We start from the raw sequence: 14570 nt of genomic DNA on the forward strand, positions 1-14570 counted from the left end.
TTGTTATATATCTTATGGTCTTCTGTAACCAGAAATGGATAAAATATCTTCTGTGGCAGAGACAGCAATTATCCCCTAATATCCATTATCTCCTTCACCCATAGTAACAAAATATTTAGCTAAGCACATGCCTTCTCATTTCCCAGTCTCCTTTGCAGCTAGGTGTGGCCATATGGCTAGGTTATAGTTATAATCATGGATGCAAGGAGCACTGTCCACTGTAGATTTGGGGAATCTTCCTTAAGAGACAACTGATCATATGGTTAGTCATTTCAAAGTCTGCAAATGCCATTAATAGGGAATTGGTTAAATTATGGTACATCCTCCCATAACCCTCCCAGACAGGACTGGCAACATTTATTGGACACCCTGATAGCACCCTGTTTTTCTCCCCAGTTAGACATGTAATGATATTTTACTTTTTAGAACTATTTAATACCTGCCTCCTCTATTTGACTGTAAACTAATGAAGGCAGGGACCATGAGGGCAGGCATTCTATGCCCAGTGCTTAGCACCATGCTGAGTATACAGTAGATGTTTAATATCAAATGTCTAACAAACACACACAGAATATTATGCAGCCACTTAAAAGTATGATAATGTAGAATTGTTTATTGACATGTCAAGTTACTTGTGATATAATGTTAAATTAAAAAATCAAATTATAAAATAGTAGATAAAGCATGATCTCATTTTTATAAAAAGAATAGCTATGTATACAGATACCTTGATCAAAATGTTAATAGTGGTATGATCATGGATTATTTTATTTTCGACTCTTTGTACTACCTAAATTTAAAAAATAATAACATTCATTTGATCCATTATTTTCTAATCTACAGGTCATTTTCATTTTGAAAAAAAATCAAGCAGATTTAAAACAACTTTTTTTCTCACAAAATTTCACTTGAACATATAGTAATCAATTAGAAAACATTAGAAGCAAACTGGATTTCTGAATGCAAACTGGATTATATTCACCTTGATGGTATTTCTGATTAAAGTGGGCCTCCTACAAAATGATCATTATGATACTTTCATTTCTGTATGAGATTCATTATTTTAATGTCCATAATTACTCATTAGACTCTTCTCTCTCTTGTTATGCACATTCCATCTTAGGATATGGAGAATGGAATACATCTTAATTTCTTATTCTATTCTATGTTTTAGCTGAAGACAAGAAAGATAAAAAATAGTTAAAAGGCAATGGACTTCTAAATGTAAGACAATGTCAGCGGCTGCTACATTTAAAGCACTTCTCTTACATGAGGCAAGTTTGCAGAGGTGGTTTTTTTCCTAACAACACACCAAAAAGTTACCAATTCTAAAAGAATATTCATTTTAAGCAAACACTTTTGATAGCCTTACTGGTTATAAAACTATAACTGGGATTTTTTTTTTTGTTTTGTTTTGAAATAAGCTCTATGCCCAAGGTGGGGCTTGAACTCATGACCTCAAGATCAGGAGTCACATGCTTTTCCGACTGAGCCAGCCAAGCACCCCTATAATTGGGCATTTTTAAGATTAGCTTATAATTTTCTCTTTTAAAAGATACTAGTTTATATAAACAAGACATTTACAGATAATCTCTACAAAGCAACATAACCGTGGATATCTTAAAAGTTTAAGTATAATTGCACTTTTTTATACAACAGTTAGCATTATTGTGGGGAAATGAAAGATACTTTTGTGTGTAAATTCCATTTCCCAACTAAGTGTAATTGAAAAGTTTCATTAAGGGGCAATCTAAAATTAAAAGAGGAAAAGAAAAAAAAATAGGGTAAATACCAGATATTGCAATCTGTCTTTTAGTAACGTTAATTTCGTTGTTCTTCCTAGTTTCAGTCCATGGACACAAAGACCTCAGCACCATAGTAAGAAGTCACACTATGACCTACAAAATGTGACAGCCCCGGGAGAACTATTACACCGTTATTCATTTTCTGTAAAATGTCTAACAGAAATAGATAAATATTGTGCCTGGGAACCTGAATCACACAATACAAATCATTTATAATACAAATTGTGACGAAGAACGTGTGCTGTGCAGCAAGGCTCTACATGTTCTTTGGATGCTGAAAAAGTTCAATGATGCCTTATACTCTTCATTTCAGATCTAGGAGCATAAAAGCTGGGTTCTCTAAGTAGGATTTCCACAAATTAGAGAAGCGTGACATTGTAGCACCATCGATAATTCTGTGATCAGCTGACCAGCTCACGTTCATTATCTGTGCCTTAAACACTTCTCCTTTCTCGTTAAATCGGGGAAGGACCTAGAAATAAGGCAAAGAACAGAGTCAAACTTCACTTGCTCCAAGTACAAGCTTTAGCAACAGCAATGGTGAAAGATTAGGCAACCCCCCTTCCTGTGACAGAAAAGAAAGGGGCATCCCAACGACTTGAAAATTTTTCCCATCTCTGTACCTGCCTCAAGCTTTTCAGTTTCTCCAAGGTACTTCCTGTCTCCTGTATAATTTCCTTATATACAGTAAATCTCTTCTCAGATTTCAATTTGTTTTTAACAGTTATTTATTGAGCAGCTACTATGTGCCAGGTACTCTTCTTGACTCTGGGGCTAAACCAGCGAACAAAACAAATAACAATCCTTGCCTTCCTGGAGCTAACATTGTATGGAGAAAGAGAGAAAACTAAGATAAATAAGCAAAATATATAGCATGTTAGAGAAAAGTACAAAGGAAAAAATAAAGCCATGTGGAAAGGGGAGAGAGTGTAGGCAGTGGCTAGATGTAGGCAGCATTTTTTGTTTGACAGGGTGGGCAGGGAAAGCCTCACCATCGTTTCCTTACTGAAGGCAGCGAGGAAACAAGCCAGATGTATCTTCAAAGAGAGACAGAGGGGAAACATGACTTTGGAGTGTTAGAGGAACAGCAAAGTAGGCAGGGTGGCTGCAGTGGAGGGGCAGGGGTGAGAGGTGGGAGATGAGGTCATGGATGGAGCAGAAAGAAAGTGGGCACACTGTCAAGGGCAATGCTTCTCAATCTGTTTTTGGTAAATGACTTATTGTTATTAAAAAAATTTTTTTAATACAGGGGCGCCTGGGTGGCTCAGTTAGTTGGGTGTCTAACTTTGGCTCAGGTCATGATTTTGTGGTTCATGGGTTCTAGCCCTGCATCTAGCCTACTTCGGATTCTGTGTCTCCCTCTTTCTCTGCCCTTCCCCGACTCATACTCTCTGTCTCTCTCTCAAAAATAAATAAAATAAAATAAAATAAAATAAAATAAAATAAAATTTCTAATCCATTGCAAGCTATTTTTAAAAAATATATTAAAAGTAAATTACTAAAAGAAAAATTTAAAAGATATATAAAACGCAAGCCCTAACTTCTCGTATTAGATTCAATACACCAAAAATCACCTGTCAAACTGCTGTGAAAGCATCTAAGCCCTACTCTCCCTTTCTGTACTGGTGTCCTCACAGTCTGGATACAACATTCATGGCCTCACATGGGTACCTGATCATACTGCGTAGCACCAGTGGAAGGCCATATAGGCCACTGCAGCTACTTTGGCTCTGATCTAAGTGAGGTGAGAATTTATTGGAGGTTTCTGGGCAGAATGGTCATTTACTGAAAGGGGAAAACTTCAGGAGGAGTAAGTTTGAGGGTGGGAGGTGGTGAGGAAAGGAACAGGAAATTCAAGATGCCTAATTAGATACCCAACCAGGATATATGAATTTCCAGATCAAAGGAGAGATATAAACTTGGGTGTCATCAGTATATAAATGGCGCTTAAAGCCATAAGATGGGATCAGATAAAGAAAACGGCCAGAAGGGGGCCCAGGAATACCCCACAGCTTAAAGAGAGAATCAAAATCTTCCTTGGGAGATAAGGAAGTTTCAGCAAAGGAGCCTCAGAGGGAATCAGCAGTAGACAGAAGGAAAGCCACAATAGCAAGGTATTCTGCAAAGTCACAGTGAAAGAGGTTTTCCAAGGAAGTGGGATGGCTCAATTGACTCAGGTGCAGCCAATAGGTTAGGGAAGACAAGGACAGAGAACTGAGTTATGTGGGGGTTTTCGTAACTTAGACTTTTTGGCAACAAGACGTTCAAAATTTATAGTGAAAACAGAAAATGACAAAGGAGAGATGACACTATGAAAGAAAGGGATTGGAGACACACTATTTGTTCCCACCCAACAAATATTAGAAGACTTATACTCCAAGAACTATTCTTCATAGCTTGATGAAATCATGGGTAACAATGATTTGGTAAAAACACACCTATTGAACAGATATCTGCACACCAATGTTCATAGCCGCACTATTCACAATAGCCAAAAAAAGAAAACAACTCAAATACTCATTAGAGATGAACAGATAAACAAAAAGTGATGTACACAAGCAGAGTTTGTTGGGCCAAGGAAAAACTTCAGGAGATGGATGGTGGTGATGGTTGTAAACACATGAATGTACCTAATGCCACTGAACTGTACACATTAAAATGGTAAACTTATGTTTTGTAGATTTTACCATAATTATACACACACACACACACACACACACAGTCCAGAAGAAAATACATCTTATCTTTAAGGAAAAAGAAAAACAAAACTTTCTCAGGTATGATGGCTTGGAAACTGTAGGAAGTCAGAATTCTGTGAGATTCAAATGCTGGGTGGAGAATGGGTGACAGGGAAATTATATTCAGAGACACTCCTGATTTGTAAAGAACAGACTCTCACTATGTGTTTCTGGATCTCTCTCCCTATCTCCTCTCTATGCTAGAAGGGAGAGTAGATGCTAGGAAAAAGGAGTAACGTAGTAGCTGAGGTATTATCTGTAAGAAAGCAAATCAAAGGCTGAATGAAGGACACCCGGGAGGCTTAGTAGGTTAAGCGTTCGACTCTTGATTTTGGCTCAGGTCAGGATCTAACAGTTTGTAGGATCCAGCCCCATGTCAGGCTCTGTGCTGGCAGGATGGAGCCTGCTTCGGATTCTCTCTCTCTCTCTCTCTCTCTCTCTCTCTGCCCCTCCTCTGCTCATGTGCTCTCTTGTTCTTTCTCTCAAAATAAATAAGTGAATGTTAAAATAAAGTTTTAAAATATTGGAAGTGCAATTACAGAGGCTTTATATTCTGTTTTTGGAAGAGAATGCTTAACACTGAAAAATTATTGATCTGATGAGGGCAAGGTTCATATTTATGTTGCTTGGAACTCTAGTTACATGTTGTCTCTGCTTCAAAGCCTTCCATTCAGATAAGTAACATTTTGTTGTATTAAAAGACTCTAAGGAGGGGTGCTTGGGTGGCTCAGTTGGTTACATGTCCAAATCTTGGTTTCAGCTCAGGTTCATCATCTCACAGTTCATGAGATCAAGCCCCACATTGGGCTCTGCACTGACAGTGCAGAATCTGCTTGGGATTCTCTCTCTACCCTTATCTCTCTCTCTCTCTCTCTCTCTCTCTCTCTCTCTCTCTCTCTCTCTCTTTCTCACACACACACACACACTCTCTCTCTCTCAAAATAAACAAACATTAAAAAAAAAAAGGCTGAATGAAAGTATCTGTGGAGGCTTGGATGCCAACACAAAAGTAATAAACTCATGAAAGACAAGTCCCAGAGATACTCAGTATGGAAGCATCATAAACATAAAGAAAAAAGATTCTTCTGAAAGCATGAAGACCAAAATCATAGTCAATGTGGTGATGACATTTAATAATGGTGGTACTGAGATGGAATCCAGGGGCTTACTTCTTTTAACTCTAGTGGTTCTCAACACTGAGTTAATAGGGATGCCCAAGCCCTATCTGCTACACCCCGCAATTGTGATTCAGTTGGTATAGGGTGAGCTTAGGCATTTTTTTCCCAAGGTCCCCACATAGCCAAGGTTAAGAATCACTGCAACCCTTATTCTAGGTCAGTGTCTCCTAAAACATGGCCACAGGTCACTCAAGTTGGAACCACCTGGGTTCTTATTTAAAATGTTAAGTTCTGGAAGCTCGGTCCCCAAGGCTAAGAATACTGCAATATTTTTTTTTTTTTGAAGTTTATTTATTTTGGGAGAGAGAGAGAGAGAGAGACAGGGAGAGAGAATCCCAAGTGGGCTCCACACTGCCAGTGCAGAGCCTGATATGGGGCTCGAACCCACAAACCATGAGATCACGACCTGAGCCAAAACCAAGAGCCAAGACGCTTAACCGAGTCACCCAGGTGCCCCAAGACTACTGCATTTTTAACTAGTACTCTCAACGATTCTTGAACAGAGCGAAGTTTGAGAAAAATTCTCTAAATGGTGTCTCACTGTGCTATAAATAATAATTTGTACTGGCCTACTATTATCTTTGGTATTCGGAAATAAAAATTTTTGATAGAAGTAGATTGGCTAGATTTGTGGTTATCCATAATGACTCACATCAGTGCCTGGCATGAACCACGATGGTTGATCCATACAGAACAATCCAGATCACCACCATGTTATACACAGAGGCAGACACTAGAATTGCAGGCCTACCTCTTAGGAAGAAATAACTGGCCTACTGAGCCAAATGTTATACTCAAATCTACAAAGCAAGGGAAAAACCGCTGAAATGTCACTCTGTTGTGTTTACTCTCCCAATTTGCTAAGACTCTTTTGCCAGTTAGTTGATAAACATACCTTGATGGATCCGAGAGCCCCAATTGCTACTTCGGGTGGCAGTATCACTGGTTTGGCATAGGTCCCACCAATCTGAAAAAAAAAAAAGAAAAGAAAAGTAGAAAAAGTAAGCTTTTGGGGAACAAATGGCAAATGCAATATTGTATTTTTCATTGAATATATGATCAGAAACCTTAAGTTATGGTTTATAAATTTGAACATTCCTATTACTCACTGATCCGATGTTGGAAAGGGTAAATGTTCCTCCTGTAAGGTCAGTGGTACTGAGCTGACCTGCAGAGCCCAATTTCTGAAGGCGGTTCAACTCAGTGGCGATCTCAAATATAGAACAGATCTGAACGTTTTTCACATTAGGGACAATCAACCCCTGCTCAGTATCCATTGCTATCCCAATGTTGTGAGAAGCCTAAAAAAAAATTATAGAGTAAGCCTTTCCATAAGTTAACAGAAAAGAAAGGAACAACCTTCACTATCTTATAAAAACAACTGCCAAAAACTGTTTCTACCAAATTGGTGATGATTTAAATAATTTTTAAAGGATTTTAAAAGGATTTTTTTGCAAAAGATAAATTTTTATTGGTAATAATATAGGGCAACAGGCTATTTCTATACATTACTAGTGGATATATAAGCTGGGGGGTATATAAGATTTTCTCGGGAATATTTAACAATATGTACCAACATTTATAAAACTTTGTGTTTAGGAGATAAATATAGAAGTATATAGAGATACACAGGGATATTGAGTTCAGACTAAGTCTGAGAAACTGCAAACAATCAAAATGTTTATCAATAATAAGCCACTGGTTAAACAAATAACAAAATTATGTTTATTGACATGTAATGATGTCCATTATATATTAAATGAGAAAGGAATAAGTTTAAAACCTTTAAGTTAAAAACACAATATGTATAAATACGTATGATTTTTTTTAAGTATGTGAAAATAAAATCCTGGAAGGATGCACGTCTCCACACAAACAGTAAGTTATTTTAGGGTCATAGGATTGAAGGTAAAGATGGTTACCTTCTTGTCTGAATATTTTTTGCAACAAGTATATACTTAATCAGGAAATTGTATTAAACATATGTATGAATCATATTGTATGGGAACATTTTAAATCCGACCAGCTAAAATATCTAAGCTCACTTTCTAATAAGAAGTATAAATAAGGATCAGCATCCCAAAAAGTGTTCTCAGTTTCAATAAATCTTCAGTCCAAACAGAAGAGTTCACTCAAGTGGAATCCATACTTTCATTACTTTTCCTATTTCTGGTTAAATTATTCTGGTTTTAAAAACTGCAGGAACTCCATTTTGAGAGAGGTTATTCCTTTGAGGGGAGGATATGCACAATGGTTAACATAATCCATTGCTTGACAGCCATTTATTTCTATTATTTTAAGCGATAAACCAAAGGGGCTTAAAAATGGTACTCCATATATCTGAACAGTATCATTATTAACAAATAAAATCATTAACAATAGTAATAAATTGTACTTCGGTTTAATATTTTATCTCATACCTTTAATTCTAGTCTAAAAAACCCCGCTGTTTGAGGTACAAAAGATTTTCTAACCTACAAGTTCATCTGCACTATTTTCTGTATTTGCAAGAACTTGCCAGAACACATAGCCAACCTTATATGTTATGTTCTGGCAGTTTTCATCCACAGAAGCATTAAGGATAGGAAACTGTAGTAGTCCCAAGGAAGCAGCCTGTTTAACAGAAAGAGAATGCAACATTAGTACTTTTAACTCAGGAAACTGGAAGCAGTGAGAGGTGTGAGGGAGAGAGGGAGCTTTATTTAATGATGCTTAATTAAGCTGAGCTTAATTTCAAGTCTATATGTACCTAGGTATATTACTCCCCATGTTATCTCCAAGCAGGCGCGCAACTAGGTCACCCTAATCACTTAAGAAGAAAAGATAACATTGTCAAGCAGCTGTAAACATCAAGATTTTCAAAATGACTATACAGATCAACCAAAATACCATAGAAAATATCTAAATTCTATGTGGTTTCCTCACTTGCACATAGAATCTTACATGAGAAGTAAACTTGTAGTTCGAAACACTGAATTAAAACACAAGGTAGTAAGCTGTTTCCCTGTGGAGAAAGAACAAGTGAGAAGCATTTCCAAGGGCACCAACCATGCTTGTGTTCCAATAGGTGTCTTTGGCCTAGTGAAGGGCAGAGCTGGTGTGAGCATTTACTTTAGAGTTCACCTTCCCAAACTCTCCCTCCTCTGCCTTCTTCTCCCTTAATCTTTTTTCCTTTTTTTTCCTCTTCTTACTTTGTAACGTTCCTCTTCTGTCCATATTCAAGTTTTCCTAACTGTCCGCTAAATGTTTTCTGTATCTGTTTCTCTGCCCATCCAGGATCTAATCAAAGTTCACACACTGCATTTGGTTGGCATGCCGTGTATTCAATTTTAAAAATAGGAAAATAAAAAATGCTTAAAACTGTCCTTAAAATCCAGCCCTCTTTATCTAGTCCAATTAAGAGTCCTTTATATGTACTGTGTTAAGTGTTATTTTTGCCTGTAGGTCAGTAGTCATGTCAGGAAAAAAAAAAAATCATTTCCTTGGGGCGCCTGGGTGGCTCAGTGGGTTGAGTGTCCGACTTCGGCTCAGGTCATGATCTCATGGCTCGTGAGTTCAAGCCCCGCATTGGGCTCTGTGCTGACAGCTCAGAGCCTGGAGCCTGCTTCGGATTCTGTGTCTCCCTCTCTCTCTGCCCCTCCCCCGCTCATGCTCTGTCTCTATCAAAAATAAGTAAACATTCAAAAAAAATTTTTTAAAAATCATTTCCTTGAACTAGACAGTTAAAGCAGGTTTTACTAAGCATTTGATTTGACAACTGTAACTTTAACCTGCTCTATATAAAAATCCATAACTAAGGTTAAAGTGTTACACATAAAAACACTATTTTGAATGTAATCCAAATTTTGTAAAAGAAAAACCAAAGTGTGTGTTCACAGATACGAGGTCATTTTTTCCTTCTACAATAGATTGTAGTATTTTCCAAATGTTCTCTAATTTACATAGGCAGAAAAAAATGTTGTTTGAAAACAAATAAAGCACACTAAATTTTATTTTCAAAATAAAGATATTTCATTCAGATTGGAACAATGAAGAAAAATAATAAAAGAAGTTCAATATATTAAAAAGTTGGTCTCTGCTTGCTTCAAAACAGACATCACCAGTGTCACTCACATTATTTTTAACTCTCCATTTTCCAGCTCTTTCCCTCAGCCTACAAATCTGTTCCAGTTTTTCTAGGAGGGGAGAGGGCAGATGGAATCTTTCTTCACCCCAAACAAGCACTATAATTGCCCTCTGTGCCTATGCTCTATCTGCTTTTTACCATATATTTTTAGTGTTTTCCTCAATTTCTATTCATTTACCAACTAACTGGAATCAAGCTTCTACCTCAACAATACTTTATTCAATCAGTTCTGCATAAGGCTACTCATGACCTCTTCATTACTACTCCAATAGCCTGTTCCCATCCTAACTTTTTTTTTTTTAAGGGCTTTATATTTATTTATTTTTTAAGTAATCTCCACAATCAACATGGGGCTTGAATTCATGACCCCAATATTAAGAGTCACATGCTCTACTGACTGAGGCAGCCAGGTGTCGCCCATCCCAACTTCCTTCTTGTCTCTTGGTATGAGAAGCTGAAGAAATGGCCTCGAAGGTTCAAGCCCCTCTTGTATCCATGCCCTGTGGTACTGCTCTGAGCTCAGTCATGTGACTTGCTTTGGCCAATGAAATAAGAACAAACTTGATGCAGCAAAGCTTAGAAACGTGCTTGACGTTTCTGCTTCTTCTCTTCATCCCTGACAGTACTATGAGACCACGTGCAGGCTAGCATGCTGGGGGGAAAAGAAACATGTGAGGGGAGAAATGAGTTATTTCTGCCAAGGCCATCCTACACCAGCCCACCCCTAGCCAACCTACTAGCTGTCTGTAGACAAAGAAATAAATCTGCCAAGATCAGCAGACTGGTTCTGTGGACTCATGAGAAGTAATAAATGGATGTTATTTCAAAGTACTAAATTTGGGGGTGATCTGTTGATACACTGACTTCTAGGAGACTCTTTCCTGGTTGTCATAGCACTGACTCCACTCACTTTCTTCCACCGTCTCTGCCAACTCAACTTGTATCTACCCCTTAAATGCTGATGTAAAATCTGTAGCCTTCTTTTCTTCTCATTTGCACAAAATTTGGGTGATTTCATCCATCTGATTCAATTACTGTGTCTCTAAAAATGACTCTATAGCTAAAATATAACCCAGATGTCTCATTTATAGACATCTATTACATTGCATGTTTATAGAGCATTCGCTTAGTTGTTTAGGGTAGTTGCTAAAACAATGGAGATTAACAGTTTCTGCCCCAAGAAGCTCAGCATCCAGTGAAGAGAAAACAGAGCAAACATGTGCAATACACTGAGATACACTGCAATGAGAAACAAGAGTATTTAACTCAAACTGTGACAGCTACAAAAGGCTTCTGGAGGAGGGTATTCCTGAACAAAATTTGGCATTTAGGATGTGCAGGCATTTGATCAAGGAGGAGGGGGCATTTCACGTGAAGTCTTAAGTCCAGCAGCCATGCAGGCTTAATCTGATTAGAACAGGAGTGACTGAGAGATAAGGCTGGAGAGGTAGGCAGTAGAGACTGCAATAATATTTGTATGCCAAACGAAGGAGTTTAGAAACTAACCTGAAAACAATGAAGGAGACCACTGAAAAGAACTGGGGAATACTACAGTAATTTCATTTATGGAAGGTCAGTCTTGGTACAGTATGGAGAAAGGGCTAGAGGGAAGCCAGCCACACTAGAATTAGAGATACCAGTATGCATTTTTGAGTAAAACAGACCAGAACCCAAAACTTGGCTTCTCCACTTATAAGTTCCATATATCCTTGGCAGGCTTCTCAATTTCTCTGAACCCTAATTTCCTTAACTAGAAAGTGAATATGGCCATATTTACACATCAGGGGTATTCTGAGAATTAGGAGAGATAATGTATATAGCATGCTTAGTACATAATCTGCCACATGGTACCTGCTTCATAAATGGTTGTTAATGTGAGCTAGACGTTGAGCTGCTTAAGGTCAGCTGACTGTCTTGGTTTTGTTTTGTTGTTGCTGTTTGTTTTGTTTTTGTTTTTTTGTTGTTTTGTTTTGCTTTGTTTTTGACTGTCTTGTTTTATAATGGTCCTAAGGCCTAGAAACAATTTCCAGGACGTTCAATATAAGTTTGTTGAGTAAATGAAAACGAACACATGTCAGTGATATGCAAGAATGATACCAAGTCTCATTTTTGTCCAAATCAGGATTTTGCTGGAGTGATCTTTTCAGAATTAAAGGCTTTACTTAACTGGCAAGACAATCCTTTAGCTAGCTCAAAGAGATGAGTTGATAAATTATGACACAAATTGCAATTTTATAAATTCCTATGAAACAAAGAAATAGTGCACTTGTACATTTTTCTAACCATATGATATGGTGAAAAGTAATATTTTTATCTAAATCCATGGTTAACACATTGTATATCTGCAAAACAAAATTTTAATGGCCTATTCAAGCCCTGTTTGAAATGAATGAATCTCACCTTTAAGAAAAAGGGCAAAAAGGAGAGTTTAATTCCACGGGCAAAAGCAATGGGTTTTAATTCTTCTCGTAACTTAACCAGTTCAGTAAGGTCAACCTCATCACAATACCCAAAGTGAGGTATCTTCAGGGCTATAGACATGGTCTTGACCATTGCTTTATGAAAGCCTGGAAAACATTAAATACATATATTTTTTTGAATTCTTAAATCCTTTAAACCTTTTTACTAAAACTGAAGGTTCTCTAATGTCTTTTACTTTTCCAACTAAACTTTTCCTCTTGAGGCTACCATCTTTATTACGTGATTTGAAAGACACTAATTCCAATGCTGAAGCACTGATTACAGCATAGCACCCAAGGTCAAGTGTAATAACATTAGGAAGTAACTGCCTTCAATGCTATGGTATATAGAAAAATATAAAAAGATGCAAGCCATGTATTTACCTAATGGATTTCTTGCAAAGCCACGCTTCTGGAAGTTAATTATCCTAAGAGTTTATAAATAACAAATCAGAGCTAGTTATTTGGAAGGTAACTAAAAATTATAACATCTTAAGTCTTCAAAAAGAGCAATTATCAGTATACATGTGTATAGTCCAAGAAACCTGCTAACCTATTACTCTTCAGAAATTAACAGAAATACACTGAATCTTTTCTGGAAAAACTATGTTATTTCACCGCTAAAAAAGGGGGAATTTGAACTTTCCCCTCAGTAAGAATTGAAAACACCATACTATACAGAACGATCTAGTGAAGTAAATGTCCCCAGATAACTTGTCCTAGTGCCTTACATGACTGTTATTACCTTTTATGGGTTCTGTTTTGTCTTTGCCTGTGAATACTGGAGGCTTTGATATTGGTACGGGAATAGTTCTGTCTTTTGGTTTGGGTGGAGGTGGCACGATTTCAGCTTTTGGTGAAGGAGGTAATATAGCTCCAGTCTGCTTTTCCAAATAGTTGAGAATATCTTCTTTAAGTATTCTGCCATCTTTTCCTGAGCCAACAACTTCACTCAGCTTAATCTAAAAAAATGACACATTTTAATGCTAAAAATAATACTATCTAAAAATAAATATGTCCATCATTTAAATCTCTAAATGGAATTTAACCAATTGAAAAAAAAAAGGCTTTCTGCCCAATAAATTAGTATAAGGAAAGAACATTTTTATTATCTTCATAGAATGCTAACAAACAATAGCTGCCCTTCATATGTAATCATTTGTTACTTTTTAAAATTCATTTGTTACTTTTTTTTTAAGTTTATTTTTTAAGAGAGAGAAAGAGAACATGCTGTCTCACGTGAGCAGGGGTGGGGCAGCGAGAGAGGGAGACAAAGGAACCAAAGCAGGCTCCTCACCGCAGCAGAGAGCCTGATTTGGGGCTTGAACTCAGGAACTGCGAGATCATGACCTGAGCCGAAGTTGGACACTTAACTGACTGAGCCAACCAGGTGCCCCACATTTGTTACTTTTGTATATACTGTTCATTTGCCAATGTTGTAACAATGCAGTATCTGCATTGCAGATAATCTGCACTGCACTGCATATAATCCATAGCTATGAAAACTTACATTTTTAAAGTCAACTATTTTTAAACTTCTTGCAGTTCTTACTAGATTTTTTTCTTTTTTGGAGACTATATAAGAAGAACTCAAAGTTTAAAGAGTTAAACACTGTAACAAATGTCAACCCATGTTTCTGACCTTAGAGAGCAAGATGGACTCACTCATGTCAAGCAGTGACTTAAGCAGCCAAAGGTATTGCAGCTAACAGCAGGCCGCATCACCCAAACCAGCATAGTACTAAGGACTGATACCTGTAAGGTCGTGAGAATCTGGAAGAACCAGGAACTGATTCGAATCACCAGAGGCCTGTCAAAGCCAAAGACTAAACTCCTTTAAAAAGGGAAGACTTCTGTAGCAAACAGACTCTCCAGATGCTGAGCCTTCCACATGTGACTGCATTAAAAAGGCAGTTACCACCAAAAGTTCACCTGACTGATCTCTGAACAGAAGACATCTGATCCTCTACTTTCTGAACATTATAATAAGCAGCATGTGCCAAGAGGTGACCCAGGCCACAGCGAGTCCTCACCTCAACTCTCAAATGCATACCACTGACTTCGAGTTTGGTTTGTTAACCTCTTAACCCTTATTGTATCTTGTTTGTTGTGTTGTATTGTGACATGTATGAAGCCCAGTTAAATGCTTTATGATTGAATAAAGCTGACATTGTGGAAAGACACTCATGTACATGCCTTTATGGCATGTTTAAAGCAACCTGGCTATCAGTACTACTAATAGTTAAAATAATCATCATACAAAA

The 14570-nt window shown here is 37.4% G+C and overlaps 1 protein-coding gene across 4 annotated transcripts in view; it reads right to left on the reverse strand.

Annotated features, from left to right (window-relative positions):
- Nucleotides 1-593: 593 nt before the first annotated feature.
- DBT (dihydrolipoamide branched chain transacylase E2) overlaps nt 594-14570 on the reverse strand; it is a 52548-nt gene continuing 38571 nt past the window's right edge. For all 4 annotated transcript variants that reach the window (XM_015073839.3, XM_053214521.1, XM_053214520.1 and 1 more), the window contains 6 exons: nt 13052-13268; nt 12248-12414; nt 8257-8334; nt 6831-7022; nt 6617-6688; nt 594-2277 (listed from right to left, as the gene is read on the reverse strand). In XM_015073839.3, coding sequence (XP_014929325.1) covers nt 2110-2277; nt 6617-6688; nt 6831-7022; nt 8257-8334; nt 12248-12414; nt 13052-13268 — 894 coding nt within the window. In that variant the 3' untranslated portion in view covers nt 594-2109. The remainder of the gene's footprint in view (nt 2278-6616; nt 6689-6830; nt 7023-8256; nt 8335-12247; nt 12415-13051; nt 13269-14570) is intronic.

Source organism: Acinonyx jubatus, chromosome C1, assembly GCF_027475565.1.
Source record: "Acinonyx jubatus isolate Ajub_Pintada_27869175 chromosome C1, VMU_Ajub_asm_v1.0, whole genome shotgun sequence".
NCBI classification, from domain to species: Eukaryota; Metazoa; Chordata; class Mammalia; order Carnivora; family Felidae; genus Acinonyx; species Acinonyx jubatus.